Raw genomic sequence first — 16,089 nt, forward strand, 5'->3', positions numbered from 1 at the left:
TCCTCTAACTGGCTCCCAGTCTGGTTCCTGTGATTCCTAGCTCCCTGAGTACCACAGATAGCAGCACAGACACAGGTTAGTAAGAGAGGTCCGGTCCAGAAACAAGCCTTAGTCTCTGTCCCACTTGGTCCTTGTGTATATCTGATAAGATTGGGCCTCTTGGTCTACAGTAATTGTGTAGATGCTGGACTGAAACACTCAGGGTTGTAGGTTAGAGGATCACAGATTTGAGGCCTATTGGGGTTACCCTTCTAGTTTGTCCTAGAACTGTTTGGTCTCTGTCAAAAGGAGGACCACAGTATTTCTCCCCCCCCTTAAGGAACAGGAACATGCAATAGACATTCCAACCATGCAGATGAGCCTGTCCAACCACTTTCTACCAAACAACTAAACAGGCCCTCTGTCAGCCAAAGATAGATGGGCACAGGCACGCACAGGCACACAAATTGGAGCAAACATAATTTCTCAACATAGGGTCATAGAAGCAGGATTCAAGATGTTATTGAACACCTGGTCTGATGGATCTTTCCCCCACATATTCTATTTAAATATTTGTTGAAGTGGCTAGAGAGAATGATCTTTCACCCACATATTCTATTTAAATATTTGTTGAAGTGGCTAGAGAGAATGATCTTTCCCCCACATATTCTATTTAAATATTTGTTGAAGTGGCTAGATAGAATGATCTTTCTCTCATCTCTAATCGAACACAAATGGCTCATTCACATTTCTCCGCAGGGAACTGAAAGCCAGTGGGAATTCTAATAAAACATTGTTAAGATTTTTCCTCATCAAATGACTGGCAAAGTTAACCTTATGCAAATGGGAATAGAGTGCTGCCAAATTCACCATGCAAATTACCTCCCAGTGGTTAAATATATATAAATCCTGATGCGGTAAATCTTTCTGAATATCTGGGGCGGTAGGGTAGCCTAGTGGTTAGAGCGTTGGACTAGTAACCTGAAGGTTGCAAGTTCAAACCCCCGAGCTGACAAGGTACATATCTGTTGTTCTGCCCCTGAACAGGCAGTTAACCCACTGTTCCTAAGCCGTCATTGAAAATAAGAATTTGTTCTTAACTGACTTGCCTGGTTAAATAAAGGTCAAATAAAAAGCGAGGTCCACACATAAATGGTTTGAGATCGGTGTGGAAGAACTTGACTAGCCACCACAGAGCCCTGACCTCAACCCCACTGAACACCAGTCTACACACATGACACATTTTTACATGAAATACACCGCCAGCACAGAGCGATAAGGTACAGTAAAAGGAGTGGAATGGGATGGAAAGGCAGCTCTTCTGACAGACAGGCGATCCTGGTGAGCAGAGAGAATAATGGTTCTGAGAGGACAAACAGACTGTCTGACAACCATCCCCGGTGTCTTTCAGGGTCTGAGGAGTTAGCATGACATAAACAGCTGGCAAAAGATAGATTATTATTCATGATCTACGCTGATTTAAAAAGAGAAGGTCAAAGAAGAGAGAATCCACATTCTACACCCGGACAAACGCGGTACCTCGATGGAAATTAGAGTAAAAAACGTACCTACTTTCACTGGGTACTGTATCCACAGACGGTCTCCCAAACGATAGAGAATCCCACACAGGTAGAATGAGAGCAGCTGAGAGTATAGGTAAAGACAGACAGGTGTGTAGACTGACGGGTGTGTGTGTGTGAACTGAGCGAGGGAAAGTGTTTTCTCTGTGACAAGCTGACAGGTGTTTGAACAGGTACGGGCGTGGACACGGACTAGCTCAGCCAGTCAGAGAGGCTACGCCATCACCCAGGGTGGGGTGTCGGGGGTGTCTCTAACAGAGACAACACATCTGAGAACAGTGATTGTAGCTATTCTCTAACAGAGACAACACATCTGAGAACAGTGATTGTAGCTATTCTCTAACAGAGACAACACATCTGAGAACAGTGATTGTAGCTATTCTCTAAGAGTTGGGTCCACACTTTCAAGTCTACTGTACTTCAAAGTGTGTCATAATCCCAAAGAAAACAGCAGGACTGTTATTTGCATTGTAATGTTATGAGTTCAATAGGCCTCTCTATTTCTCCTTCAAAACTTACAGGCAATTATGTTGTAGCCCCATTAAAACATACCTCATCTTGATAGAGTCTGTTTAAGTTAATAACAGTCTATTGAAAGACAGACCTGGGTAATGGGGAACTATGGGACCATGAGGTGAAAGAGTAGGCAGAGCAGGGTGTTGGCTCCCAGTCGAGAGCCGCCCGTGTGTGTGATGACACACACTTTCTCAGAACGCCTGCTTCCAACATCTACGATCTACTCCAAAGCAGTTGTCAATAGCAACATAATAGATTAGCCCTTACAATGAGTGTCCACACCAGCTAGTGTTCTGAGTTTACAGTACATAACCCCACCCCTGCCTCTGAACAAGGAAGTTAACCCGCTGCTCCTAGGCCGTCATTGAAAATAAGAATTTGTTCTTAACTGACTTGCCTAGTTATATAAAGGTTCAATGGAATAAAATAACAAATAGAATAGCTACAGAACCAATCACACACATACCATGCATACATTCACCCAGCCTTTTCAAAGGGAATAAGGTGGGGTATTGGGAGGAATGTCGCATTGCAACTCTCAGGGACTATCATTTACACATAAATGTCTCTTTACTCAGTCATACAGGTTCACTTTAGTGGAAGTATGAGGAAACTGAGTGGGTTTTAGTGGCAAAGTTTCCCTTCAGCTGATAGTCAGTGTGGAGTCTATTGTACTGCCATGCTTCTCTCAAACCCCCTCATCTCTCTCTCTCTCTCCCTCTCTCTCTCCCTCAGGGGTAAACCAGTTGAACAGCTCAGCCGTGACATCAGTGACAGTCTCACCATGGCTCATTATACTGGAAGCAATGTCAGGCATTTCAACCCAACCACCGCCCTCCATCTCTCTGTCTCTCGCCCTCTCTCTGTCTCCCTCCTTCACCACACCAACAGGATAATGTCTGGTATCTGAACCCCCTCTCTCTGTCTCCCTCCTTCACCACACCAACAGGATAATGTCTGGTATCTGAACCCCCTCTCTCTGTCTCCCTCCTTCACCACACCAACAGGATAATGTCTGGTATCTGAACCCCCTCTCTCTGTCTCCCTCCTTCACCACACCAACAGGATAATGTCTGGTATCTGAACCCCCTCTCTCTGTCTCCCTCCTTCACCACACCAACAGGATAATGTCTGGTATCTGAACCCCCTCTCTCGGTCTCCCTCCTTCACCACACCAACAGGATAATGTCTGGTATCTGAACCCCCTCTCTCTGTCTCCCTCCTTCACCACACCAACAGGATAATGTCTGGTATCTGAACCCCCTCTCTCGGTCTCCCTCCTTCCTCACACCAACAGGATAATGTCTGGTATCTGAACCCCCTCTCTCTGTCTCCCTCCTTCCCCACACCAACAGCATAATGTCTGGTATCTGAACGCCCTCTAAACCCCTCTCTCTCTGTCGCCCTCCTTCACCACACCAACAGGATAATGTCTGGTATCTGAACCCCCCCCCTCTCTCTCTGTCTCCCTCCTTCACCACACCAACAGGATAATGTATTTTATCACATCTGACCCCCCCCCCCCCGCCCCCCCTCTCTCTCTGTCTCCCTCCTTCACCACACCAACAGGATAATGTCTGGTATCACATCTGAACCCCCCACCCCCCCCCCCCCCTCTCTCTCTCTCTGTCTCCCTCCTTCACTACACCAACAGGATAATGTTGTCTGGTATATGAACCCCCCCTCTCTCTTTTCTCCCTCCTTCACCACACCAACAGGATAATGTCTGGTATCTGAACCCCCTCCCCCTCTCTCTCTTTCTCCCTCCTTCACCACACCAACAGGATAATGTCTGGTATCATATCTGAACCCCCCCCTCTCTCTCTGTCTCCCTCCTTCACCACACCAACAGGATAATGTCTGGTATCTGAACCCCCCCCCTCTCTCTTTCTCCCTCCTTCACCACACCAACAGGATAATGTCTGGTGTCACATCTGAACTCCCACCCTCCTGCTCTCTCTTCCTCTCAGCTACATTAAGTATTACCCGGGAAAATACCAGTCTCAACGTCAACAGTGAAGAGGTGACTCTGGGATGCTGGCCTTCTAGGCAGAGTTGCAAAGAAAAAGCCATATCTCAGACTGGCCAATAAAAAGAAAAGATTAAGATGGGCAAAAGAACAGACACTGGACAGAGGAACTCTGCCTAGAAGGCCAGCTTCCCGGAGTGGCATCTTCACTGTTAACATTGAGACTGGTGCTTTGTGGGTACTATTTAATGAAGCTGCTAGTTGAGGACTTGTGAGGCGTCTGTTTCTCAAACTAGACACTCTAATGTACTTGTCCTCTTGCTCAGTTGTGCACTGGGGCCTCCCACTCCCCTTTCTATTCTAGTTAGAGCCAGTTTGCACTGTTCTGTGAAGGGAGTAGTACACAGCGTTGTACGAGATCTTCAGTTTCTTGGCAATTTCTCACATGGAATAACCTTCATTTCTCAGAACAGGAGTTTCAGAAGAAAGTTCTTTGTTTCTGGCCATTTTGAGCCTGTAATCGAACCCACAAATGCTGATGCTCCAGATACTCAACTAGTCTAAAGAAGTCCAGTTTTATTGCTTCTTTAATCAGAACAACAGTTTTCAGCTGTGCTAACATAATTGCAAAAGGGTTTTCTAATGATCAATTAGCCTTTTTAAACGATAAACTTGGATTAGCTAACACAACGTGCCATTGTAACACAGGAGTGATGGTTGCTGATAATGGGCCTCTGTGCGCCTATGTAGATATTGCATTAAAAATCAGCCGTTTCCAGCTACAATAGTCATTTACAACATTAACAATGTCTACACTGTATTTATGATCAATTTGATGATTTTTTAAAAGACGAAAAAAATGTGCCTTTCTTTCAAAAAGCAGAACATTTCTACGTGACCCCAAACTTGTGAACGGTAGTGTATGTACACTGTAGCTAAGAAAGTAATAGTAAGTGTATGTTGTGTAGTAAGCTGTTAGTAGCCCATGTGCATCACCCTAATAATTTGGTCTATTTGCCCCTCTTAATTTCACCTACTGTCCTGACTTGGTAGTAAACATGTAGCCTATAGCCTGTTTTAGAGAAATGTAATCATCAAATATTGTAAGAGCTTTCATTATCTGCTTATATAACCTTTTATTTATCCTATGGTTCTGACTTGGTGTACAGGGAGAATACTGTAAGAATGGCCCATGTTCTGAATTCTGTCTCTGTACATTTCAAAAGTGCTGAACAAATAGTGATGACTACGTCCGTCCTAACTCGCTCATTAATGTCTTAATAGAAAAGACAGATGGCCTCTTATCCACTCACTGTTCCCTTATGCCATAGTTTGTACATCTCAATTGTCAGTAGAAACCACATTTGTCTAAGCAAGTCAGACATATCAGCCATGTTTTGTTTTAAAGGCAGTAAATGAGGCTGAATGAACTGTTTCGCTGCCAGACAAGGCTCTGCTGATAGACAGGTGTAGCAGTGGTAAGGTGTTGGGACTCTGCTGATAGCCAGGTGTAGCAGTGGTAAGGTGTTGGGACTCTGCTGATAGACAGGTGTAACAGTGGTAAGGTGTTGGGACTCTGCTGATAGCCAGGTGTAGCAGTGGTAAGGTGTTGAGACAGTTTTATGTAGGCCATCTGTGGGAACAGTTTGTCACTGTTATAATGCAATTAATGTATTGTTTAGTGTTGTGGGCTTTGCTGGCATGCATCCCACTTTTATTTATTTTTTTGCCCCAAGATTTGCATGCTAAAATCACTGCTCACCACACCAACAGCTGGAATGCCAAACATGCAACAAAGTCACTGACAGACCTATATGATGCGTTGAAGCTCATGCACCACTGTGATCCGCTGTCATAAGTGTTACAGGGGAAGATGTTTATGAGAGGAAACCATGTCACGGTGACAGTAAGACAGCTGGAATGTGGAAAAGGGAGGCTGACGGAGAGAGAATAGTGGCCCATCCCTTTCTGTGTACTACTGTTCTATGACATACATTGTAATACAGTTGGTCTTAAATACAGGGCACGCTAACATTAATCCTGTGATATCGACTTTGGTAAATATAAGGGCGGGGCTTGTCTGAGTAATGTTGGATTATAGGGTTCAAAACATGCAAACATTTGTCTGTAACTATATTTTCTAACATGTTGACAATGTTGGTTCATATACAAACACATTCTTAGTGTTTTAATAAACAATGCAATGTTAAGATAATGGATTTTTATTTGAAATGAACAAACTGCATGATTCCTTGTGATTTGTATAAGAGAATAAGATGCAGAGGGAAACCAGTATCAGTCGTACGTCAAAATGAGAGCTCATGAATAATGGCAACAGCAAGTGTTGGAAACATCTCCATGTTAGGTTGTGTCTCCACATTCCACAGAGAAGAAATGTGTGCTGCTGTCTATTGGTGACGAGAGGTACTGAAACCAGACACTAAATGGAAGAGTGACTGTTGTAGGAAAGGTGAGTTCACAGATCCTCATACGGGTCTACAGACATGACCGAAAAAACACTCATGTCAACGGCTCATACCTTCAGTTAGTATTATGGGACAAAGAAACATGTGAGTTTCAAAACTACACCTTTTCTTTTTTTAACCTAACGATCAGGACTTAAGACACTGGTGAGAATATGAAACCGTCCTCAAGGTTGAATCTCAACATGAGGAACTGTACACACAACTCCTAGCTTAATGTTTTCCTCCCATTGACATCAGTGTATGTTGTGTGCATAGATCTCAAGTTAGGACTCAGCCGTGAGGATCCATACCACTAGCCTGGAATCCAAACTGATACGATCCATTTCACCAGTTTCACAGAGCATATCAGTTTGGTTTCCAGGCTACCATACTGCAGGTACAGTCATCAGGCTCCATGTCGTAGATGAGGATAGCTCTCCACCGTGCGTCTGATCCCATCCTTTAGACCGACCACAGGCTTGTACCCCATGTCCTGCTTGGCTCTGGAGCAGCTGTAGAAGTGATGTGTACCTGCCAGGGCCACCCTCATGGGGGTGAAGGTGGGTTTGAAGGCCACTAGGGGGCGTAGTAACAGAGACAGCAGCCACAGCAGCAGAGACAGCCCGTAGACTAGTGTGTAGGGTAGGTGGTAGCGCGGAGCAGCATAGCCCAGACCTACTAGAATATCTGACATGAAGTCCCAGAACCGGACAGGCTCGTCATTAGTGATGTGGTACGCCTGAAGGGGGACATATGAGAAAGACCAGAGTCAGGTGAAGACATTTCTGTTCGTCCTCTGTAGCCATACATTGGTTAGAACCTGGTCTCATCCACCTGCCGTCTTTCTTTATGGAACCGCCTGATTTCACAGAGCCTATGGCAGGAGCGGGAAAACCTGCTGCTGGATTTTCATTGGCTGATCTCTCAGTCCATCACCATCTAGTACAGGGATGGGCAACTTTGAAGAAGGCGGGACCGCAACAAATCAGAACTCATGAGCGGCCATCAGATTTGCCACTAAAGCTCCTTATAGGACACATCTCTGCACTCTATACTCCTCTGTGAACTGGTCGTCTCTGTATACACATTGTAAGACCTACTGGTTGATGCTTATTTATAAAACCCTCGTAGACCTCACTCCCCCCTATCTGAGATATCTACAGTAGCCCTCATCCTCCACATACAACACCTGTTCTACCAGTCACATTCTGTTAAAGGTCCCCAAAGCACACACATCCCTGGGTTGCTCCTCTTTTCAGTTCACTGCAGCTAGCGACTGGAACGAGCTGCAACAAACTGGACAGTTTTATCTCCATCTCTTCATTCAAAGACTCAATCATGGACACTCTTACTAACAGTTGTTGCTGCTTTGTGTGATGTATTGTTGTCTCTACCTTCTTGCCCTTTGTGCTGTTGTCTGTGGCCAATAATGTTTGTACCATGTTTTGTGCTGCTACCATGTTGTGTTGCTACCATGTTGTTGTCATGTTGTGTTGCTACCATGCTGTGTTGTCATGTGTTGCTGCCTTGCTATGTTGTTGTCTTAGGTCTCTCTTTATGTAGTGTTCTCTCTTTATATATATTTTTTTTTTACCACGTTGTCTCCCCAATTTCGTGGTATCCAAATGTTAGTAACAGTCTTGTCTCATCGCTGCAGCTCCTGTACAGACTCAGGAGAGGCGACGGTCGAGAGCAGTGGGTCCTCCAAAACACAACCCAACCACACTGCCTATAGACACAATGCCCACCTGGACACCGGCTACACTGCCCACCTGGACACCAGTCACACTGCCTCTTGACACCAGCCACACTGCCTCTAGACACAATGCCCACCTGGACACCAGCCACACTGCCTCTAGACACAATGCCCACCTGGACACCAGCCACACTGCCTCTAGACACAATGCCCACCTGGACACCAGCCACACTGCCTCTAGACACAATGCCCACCTGGACACCAGCCACACTGCCTCTAGACACAATGCCCACCTGGACACCAGCCACACTGCCTCTTGACATAATGCCCACCTGGACACCAGCCACACTGCCTCTTGACACCAGCCACACTGCCTCTAGACACAATGCCCACCTGGACACCAGCCACACTGCCTCTAGACACAATACCCACCTGGACACCAGCCACACTGCCTCTAGACACAATGCCCACCTGGACACCAGCCACACTGCCTCTAGACACAATGCCCACCTGGACACCAGCCACACTGCCTCTTGACATAATGCCCACCTGGACACCAGCCACACTGTCTCTTAACATAATGCCCACCTGGACACCAGCCACACTGCCCACCTGGACACCAGACACACTGCCCACCTGGACACCAGACACACTGCCCACCTGGACATAATGCCCACCTGGACACCAGCCACACTGCCCACCTGGACATAATGCCCACCTGGACACCAGCCACACCAAAGTGTCGGGGGATACACCGTACACCTGGCAACCGCCACAGAAGTCACTAGTGCGCGATGGGACAAGGACATCCCTGCTGGCCAAACCCTCTCCTATCCCAGACAACGCTGGGCCAATTATGCACCGCCTCATGGGTCTCCCAGTCACGGCCGGCTGCGTAAGAGCCTGGACTTGAACCCAGGATCTCTAGTGGTATAGCTAGCACTGCGATGCAGGGCCTTAGATCTCTGCACCACTCGGGTGGCCCCTGTTGTCGTGATGTGTGTTTTGTCCTATATTTCATGTATTCTTTGAGGTCTTTTGGTAGGCCGTCATTGTAAATAAGATTTTGTTCTTAACTGACTTGCCTAGTTAAATAAAAGTGAAATGTCAAAAACGAGGGGCCGCAGGTCTGCGTACTAAATAATATCTGAGTGAGACGGATTGATTTTGTTAATGGGGGCCCCACCGTCTGGAAAAAAGTTTAGATAGCTGGCCGCTAAATCAACAACAAAGATTTGCTGACGTGGGCTAATTGACTGACAAGAGAAACACTGCTGAATCACAAACACATTTCCAGATTGCACTTTGGGTATTCCACTATCTAACTCTCAACAGTAAATTAAAGACTGAGTTCCTAAAAAAAATAAGTTGCCCATCCCGGATCTAGCATGACCCTTTGACCCTCCACTCTACATTATGGAACTCAAAGTGCAAGCAGAGCAAGTGATTTAGGCTAAACAACGAAGGGAGTTCAGGAAAAATCAGAAAGTATGCATTTTGGACTAGTTTTCACAATTTAACTTTATATGCCCAAACTCAGAATCAATTGGGCTTCCCAAAAATAACCCTAAGCCCAAAATAATAAGGTCGCTGTCATTGAACATTCATTTTCAATAGCTATTTTCAGCATCCCATCTCATATAGAAGTGCAGTCTCTCTCCCACCTCGATTTTAGCCCCTTTCAAGTCCCACTTTGGTAGACAGTATTTCCAGGCTCCTAGATGTTAGCCCCTTTCAAGTCCCACTTTGGTAGACAGTATTTCCAGGCTCCTAGGTGTTAGCCCCTTTCAAGTCCCACTTTGGTAGACAGTATTTCCAGGCTCCTAGATGTTAGCCCCTTTCAAGTCCCACTTTGGTAGACAGTATTTCCAGGCTCCTAGATGTTAGCCCCTTTCAAGTCCCACTTTGGTAGACAGTATTTCCAGGCTCCTAGATGTTAGCCCCTTTCAAGTCCCACTTTGGTAGACAGTATTTCCAGGCTCCTAGATGTTAGCCCCTTTCAAGTCCCACTTTGGTAGACAGTATTTCCAGGCTCTGTATTGAGAACTTGGGACTTTAACGTTGTATCTGCATTTTTGTCCAAATTGAGTTACTGATATAGCCTTGATATAATTGAGTTACTGATATAGCCTTGATATAATTGAGTTACTGATATAGCCTTGATATAATTGAGTTACTGATATAGCCTTGATATAATTGAGTTACTGATATAGCCTTGATATAATTGATCTACTGATATAGCCTTGATATAATTGAGTTACTGATATAGCCTTGATATAATTGAGTTACTGATATAGCCTTGATATAATTGAGTTACTGATATAGCCTTGATATAATTGAGTTACTGATATAGCCTTGATATAATTGAGTTACTGATATAGCCTTGATATAATTGAGTTACTGATATAGCCTTGTTCTGTTCAATGTTCTCTACCTACAGTACATAGTACTCTAAATACTCCCAACTCCTGCTGGTCAAAAGAATACAAAATCACATTTGCTGACACCATTCAATAACCAATCAGGGTGAGTCTTTAAAGCCGATTACCTCAGAATCATATTTCTGCCGATACAACCTTAAAAAGTCCCATGCTCTCTATATGCGCTAGCAATTGAGGTTAGTCTGAACCCAACAAATATTGTGTGAGTGCGAAAGGCATCTCTTTCTTCGAACACAGAACAGTTGACCCCATTGATCATCATCATCCAGTCGTACAGTGCAGGCAAGTCTAGCGTATGAGCGAGGCCATATAGAGGGTTCCTACCTTGCCACAGATAGGAGACTCTGGCCTTAGACTCTCAGCTGCCAGGATGTGTCCATGAACCACATTGTCCACGAAGGTGAAATCCACCAGGTTAGAACCATCACTACAGAGACAGACCGAGGGAAGCAAAGAAAGAGAGAGAGAGGCAGAGAAACTACATCAACAGAGACAACATAAAACATGAACTTTGGTCGATCCCACTATGTCAGGTGAAGAGTCCATGTTCCATTCCAGTCCTGTGTATGACTGACCCGATGATGAACTTCATCTTGCCCCTGCGTGCCGTGTCGACCAGGATGGGCACCAGCTGGGGGTCCCGGGGGCCGAAGATACCGTGAGGTCGGATGGCAACTGTCAGGAGACCATTCTCCTTGTCACAGGCCTTCAGAACCAGCTGACACAGCACAGAGAGACAAGATGGATAGAGGAGAACATGACTTATTTAATGTGGAGCTGATGTGGAGTATGTAGAGTCTATGTAACATGTACAGTGCCTTGCGAAAGTATTCGCCCCCCTTGAACTTCGCGACCTTTTGCCACATTTCAGGCTTCAAACATAAAGATATAAAACTGTATTTTTTTGTGAAGAATCAACAACAAGTGGGACACAATCATGAAGTGGAACGACATTTATTGGATATTTCAAACTTTTTTAACAAATCAAAAACTGAAAAATTGGGCGTGCAAAATTATTCAGCCCCTTTACTTTCAGTGCAGCAAACTCTCTCCAGAAGTTCAGTGAGGATCTCTGAATGATCCAATGTTGACCTAAATGACTAATGATGATAAATACAATCCACCTGTGTGTAATCAAGTCTCCGTATAAATGCACCTGCACTGTGATAGTCTCAGAGGTCCGTTAAAAGCGCAGAGAGCATCATGAAGAACAAGGAACACACCAGGCAGGTCCGAGATACTGTTGTGAAGAAGTTTAAAGCCGGATTTGGATACAAAAAGATTTCCCAAGCTTTAAACATCCCAAGGAGCACTGTGCAAGCGATAATATTGAAATGGAAGGAGTATCAGACCACTGCAAATCTACCAAGACCTGGCCGTCCCTCTAAACTTTCAGCTCATACAAGGAGAAGACTGATCAGAGATGCAGCCAAGAGGCCCATGATCACTCTGGATGAACTGCAGAGATCTACAGCTGAGGTGGGAGACTCTGTCCATAGGACAACAATCAGTCGTATATTGCACAAATCTGGCCTTTATGGAAGAGTGGCAAGAAGAAAGCCATTTCTTAAAGATATCCATAAAAAGTGTCGTTTAAAGTTTGCCACAAGCCACCTGGGAGACACACCAAACATGTGGAAGAAGGTGCTCTGGTCAGATGAAACCAAAATTGAACTTTTTGGCAACAATGCAAAACTTTATGTTTGGCGTAAAAGCAACACAGCTCATCACCCTGAACACACTATCCCCACTGTCAAACATGGTGGTGGCAGCATCATGGTTTGGGCCTGCTTTTCTTCAGCAGGGACAGGGAAGATGGTTAAAATTGATGGGAAGATGGATGGAGCCAAATACAGGACCATTCTGGAAGAAACCCTGATGGAGTCTGCAAAAGACCTGAGACTGGGACGGAGATTTGTCTTCCAACAAGACAATGATCCAAAACATAAAGCAAAATCTACAATGGAATAGTTCATAAATAAACATATCCAGGTGTTAGAATGGCCAAGTCAAAGTCCAGACCTGAATCCAATCGAGAATCTGTGGAAAGAACTGAAAACTGCTGTTCACAAATGCTCTCCATCCAACCTCACTGAGCTCGAGCTGTTTTGCAAGGAGGAATGAGAAAAAATGTCAGTCTCTCGATGTGCAAAACTGATAGAGACATACCCCAAGCGACTTACAGCTGTAATCACAGCAAAAGGTGGCGCTACAAAGTATTAACTTAAGGGGGCTGAATAATTTTGCACACCCATTTTTTCAGTTTTTGATTTGTTAAAAAAGTTTGAAATATCCAATAAATGTCGTTCCACTTCATGATTGTGTCCCACTTGTTGTTGATTCTTCACAAAAAAATACAGTTTTATATCTTTATGTTTGAAGCCTGAAATGTGGCAAAAGGTCGCGAAGTTCAAGGGGGCCGAATACTTTCGCAAGGCACTGTATATATGCATTTATGGATGGTCCAGCATCAATGTCTTCATGTGTAGGCAGGTTCTCCCCCTAGCAATGCTCTGGTAACATTAATATAACTATGATCAAGCTATTCTACAAATAAGCCTCTTCCACAAAATAAACAAGCATCCTCTCCTCCTGTTCTATCTTGGTCTCTGTGTGTAGTAGTGTCCTCACCTTCTCCTGTTCTATCTTGGTGTCTGTGTGTAGTAGTGTCCTCACCTTCTCCTGTTCTATCTTGGTCTCTGTGTAGTAGTGTCCTCGCCTTCTCCTGTTCTATCTTGGTCTCTGTGTAGTAGTGTCCTCGCCTTCTCCTGTTCTATCTTGGTCTCTGTGTAGTAGTGTCCTCACCTTCTCCTGTTCTATCTTGGTGTCTGTGTAGTAGTGTCCTCACCTTCTCCTGTTCTATCTTGGTCTCTGTGTAGTAGTGTCCTCACCTTCTCCTGTTCTATCTTGGTCTCTGTGTAGTAGTGTCCTCACCTTCTCCTGTTCTATCTTGGTCTGTGTAGTAGTGTCCTCACCTTCTCCTGTTCTATCTTGGTCTCTGTGTGTAGTAGTGTCCTCACCTTCTCCTGTTCTATCTTGGTGTCTGTGTGTAGTAGTGTCCTCGCCTTCTCCTGTTCTATCTTGGTCTCTGTGTAGTAGTGTCCTCACCTTCTCCTGTTCTATCTTGGTCTCTGTGTAGTAGTGTCCTCACCTTCTCCTGTTCTATCTTGGTCTCTGTGTAGTAGTGTCCTCACCTTCTCCTGTTCTATCTTGGTCTCTGTGTAGTAGTGTCCTCACCTTCTCCTGTTCTATCTTGGTCTCTGTGTGTAGTAGTGTCCTCACCTTCTCCTGTTCTATCTTGGTCTCTGTGTAGTAGTGTCCTCACCTTCTCCTGTTCTATCTTGGTCTCTGTGTAGTAGTGTCCTCACCTTCTCCTGTTCTATCTTGGTCTCTGTGTAGTAGTGTCCTCACCTTCTCCTGTTCTATCTTGGTCTCTGTGTAGTAGTGTCCTCACCTTCTCCTGTTCTATCTTGGTCTCTGTGTAGTAGTGTCCTCACCTTCTCCTGTTCTATCTTGGTCTCTGTGTAGTAGTGTCCTCACCTTCTCCTGTTCTATCTTGGTCTCTGTGTAGTAGTGTCCTCACCTTCTCCTGTTCTATCTTGGTGTCTGTGTGTAGTAGTGTCCTCACCTTCTCCTGTTCTATCTTGGTCTCTGTGTAGTAGTGTCCTCACCTTCTCCTGTTCTATCTTGGTGTCTGTGTGTAGTAGTGTCCTCACCTTCTCCTGTTCGATCTTGGTCTCTGTGTAGTAGTCGATGGGCTTCTTGGCGTAGGGAAGGTCTTCTCTCCCATCCTTGATGTCTGTTCCTTCAAACACCACACTGGCACTGCTGGTCAGTACCACTTTCTGTAGTAGACAGACAGAACTGACTAGCTATTTACTAGATCAGTAATTGCAGAAAGTCCTGGTATTTTAACAGAGCATTTCTTTTATTGAATTTAGTCTGTCTTTATTGTAATATATTTTATGACACTCCTCTCTGTCCAATAATAACTCTATACTGCCCCCTACCTGTACTCCAGCCTCAGTGCAGGCCTGTAGGACAGTCTGTGTCCCCTGGATGTTGACTCTCTGGAACAGAGCCTTGTCATCACTGGCTGGGGCTGGAGAGGCACAGTGGAACACCAGGGAGACACCTTGGAGGGCTGTTAGGAGAGCCTGGGATAGGGCCACACACACACACACACAATGATGTTCAGATGCAGACGCACATAGAACCCACAGACAAGCAAAAGACACACACTGACCTCATGTGTACACACAGGCCAAAGTTCACAGTTTTCTACTGTGTTATTGACTTGTTAATTGTTTACTCCATGTGTAACTCTGTGTTGTCTGTTCACACTGCTATGCTTTATCTTGGCCAGGTCGCAGTTGCAAATGAGAACTTGTTCTCAACTAGCCTACCTGGTTAAATAAAGGTTAAATAATAATTTAAAAAATTAAGATGTCCATAGATCATAACAAGGTCATATAACATGGCCCAAACAGCTCAGTAGGTAGGTAGGTACAGACAGACCAGACTCACCTGTTTGTCACAGAGGTCTCCCTGGTGGAAGGTGACACCAGGTAGTTCGTAGCTCTGTCTGATGTCAAACACTGACACAGTATAGCCCTTACCCAACAGCTTCTCTACCAGGTGTCTACCCAGGAACCCAGAGCCTCCTATCACTGCACACCGCTTACTGCTCTGTACAGGGATAGAGGGACAACATTCAGTAAAGACAGAAAGAGACACACAAATAAACACATGAGAAGAACAAATACATAGCTGAGCATGTGGCATACAGCTCAGAATTGGATATTTAGTACAAACTGCTGTGTACTCACAGGTCGTATGCGTGTGGCCATGATAAACTGCAGGTGAGACGTCGGTGTTGGGAGACAAACTGGAAGAGAAAAGACCGAAAACAGTTTGACAAGATCATATCACATGGACAATGGAAGCAGGATGAAGACTACATTCAAACATCTTTCGGCTATTTCAAGTTTTTAAATAAAATACACTAAAATGCTATCAAATAAGTGAAAAACGTATCATTTTACCAGTTGAATCTGTTTTGCAAAAGTATGAAACGTCGCGCGAACAAATAATAAACCCTGTATCCGCTGAGCGCGAGATGCGCTCTCATTGGGTGGACGGGAGTTCGGCTGTGAAGGTGGCATGCTCGAACAGCCAATGGAGTGGAGCCTACGTCAAAGAACGCCACTGCTCTGACCAACCGGGACTTAATCACAGTGAGACCACACCCACAGTGAGTAGAGTGTAAAAGCCCCTAAACCGTTTTTATATTTCACACACCTCAGTATCAGATGAGTTGGCGCACGGAAAACAGATTCTGGATCAGAGCTTCAACGATCAATCCAGCCAATTGTCGTATAGCGTTTTATACCACATGTCGTCAACAACCAGTAATATTCTCGCCCAATTAGATGCCCTTGAT

At 44.9% G+C, this 16,089-nt stretch overlaps 2 protein-coding genes across 3 annotated transcripts in view; both read right to left on the bottom strand.

Moving 5' to 3' along the window:
* Positions 1 to 1,715, bottom strand: part of znf185 (zinc finger protein 185 with LIM domain) — a 43,244-nt gene extending 41,529 nt beyond the window's left edge. Inside the window, exons 1-2 of one of the 2 annotated variants that reach the window (XM_031789644.1) lie at positions 1,552 to 1,715; positions 1 to 44 (exon numbers count right to left, since the gene is read on the bottom strand). The exon at positions 1 to 44 is cut by the window's left edge and continues 441 nt beyond it. The gene's annotated coding sequence lies outside the window, so the exon portion shown is untranslated. Of the gene's footprint in view, positions 45 to 1,547 lie in introns of both variants that reach the window. The other variant, XM_031789645.1, reaches the window with a different exon arrangement.
* A 4,535-nt stretch (positions 1,716 to 6,250) lies between these two features.
* Positions 6,251 to 15,812, bottom strand: nsdhl (NAD(P) dependent 3-beta-hydroxysteroid dehydrogenase NSDHL). The gene is made up of 8 exons (XM_031789647.1): positions 15,692 to 15,812; positions 15,476 to 15,534; positions 15,174 to 15,335; positions 14,657 to 14,803; positions 14,363 to 14,491; positions 11,222 to 11,364; positions 10,971 to 11,073; positions 6,251 to 7,248 (listed from the first exon to the last, which is right to left on the bottom strand). The coding sequence occupies exons 2-8, from the start codon at positions 15,494 to 15,496 to the stop codon at positions 6,916 to 6,918; spliced, it is 1,038 nt and encodes a 345-aa protein (XP_031645507.1). The 5' UTR covers positions 15,497 to 15,534; positions 15,692 to 15,812; the 3' UTR covers positions 6,251 to 6,915.
* Positions 15,813 to 16,089: the final 277 nt, after the last annotated feature.

This window comes from Oncorhynchus kisutch, linkage group LG15 (genome assembly GCF_002021735.2).
Source record: "Oncorhynchus kisutch isolate 150728-3 linkage group LG15, Okis_V2, whole genome shotgun sequence".
NCBI lineage: Eukaryota > Metazoa > Chordata > Actinopteri > Salmoniformes > Salmonidae > Oncorhynchus > Oncorhynchus kisutch.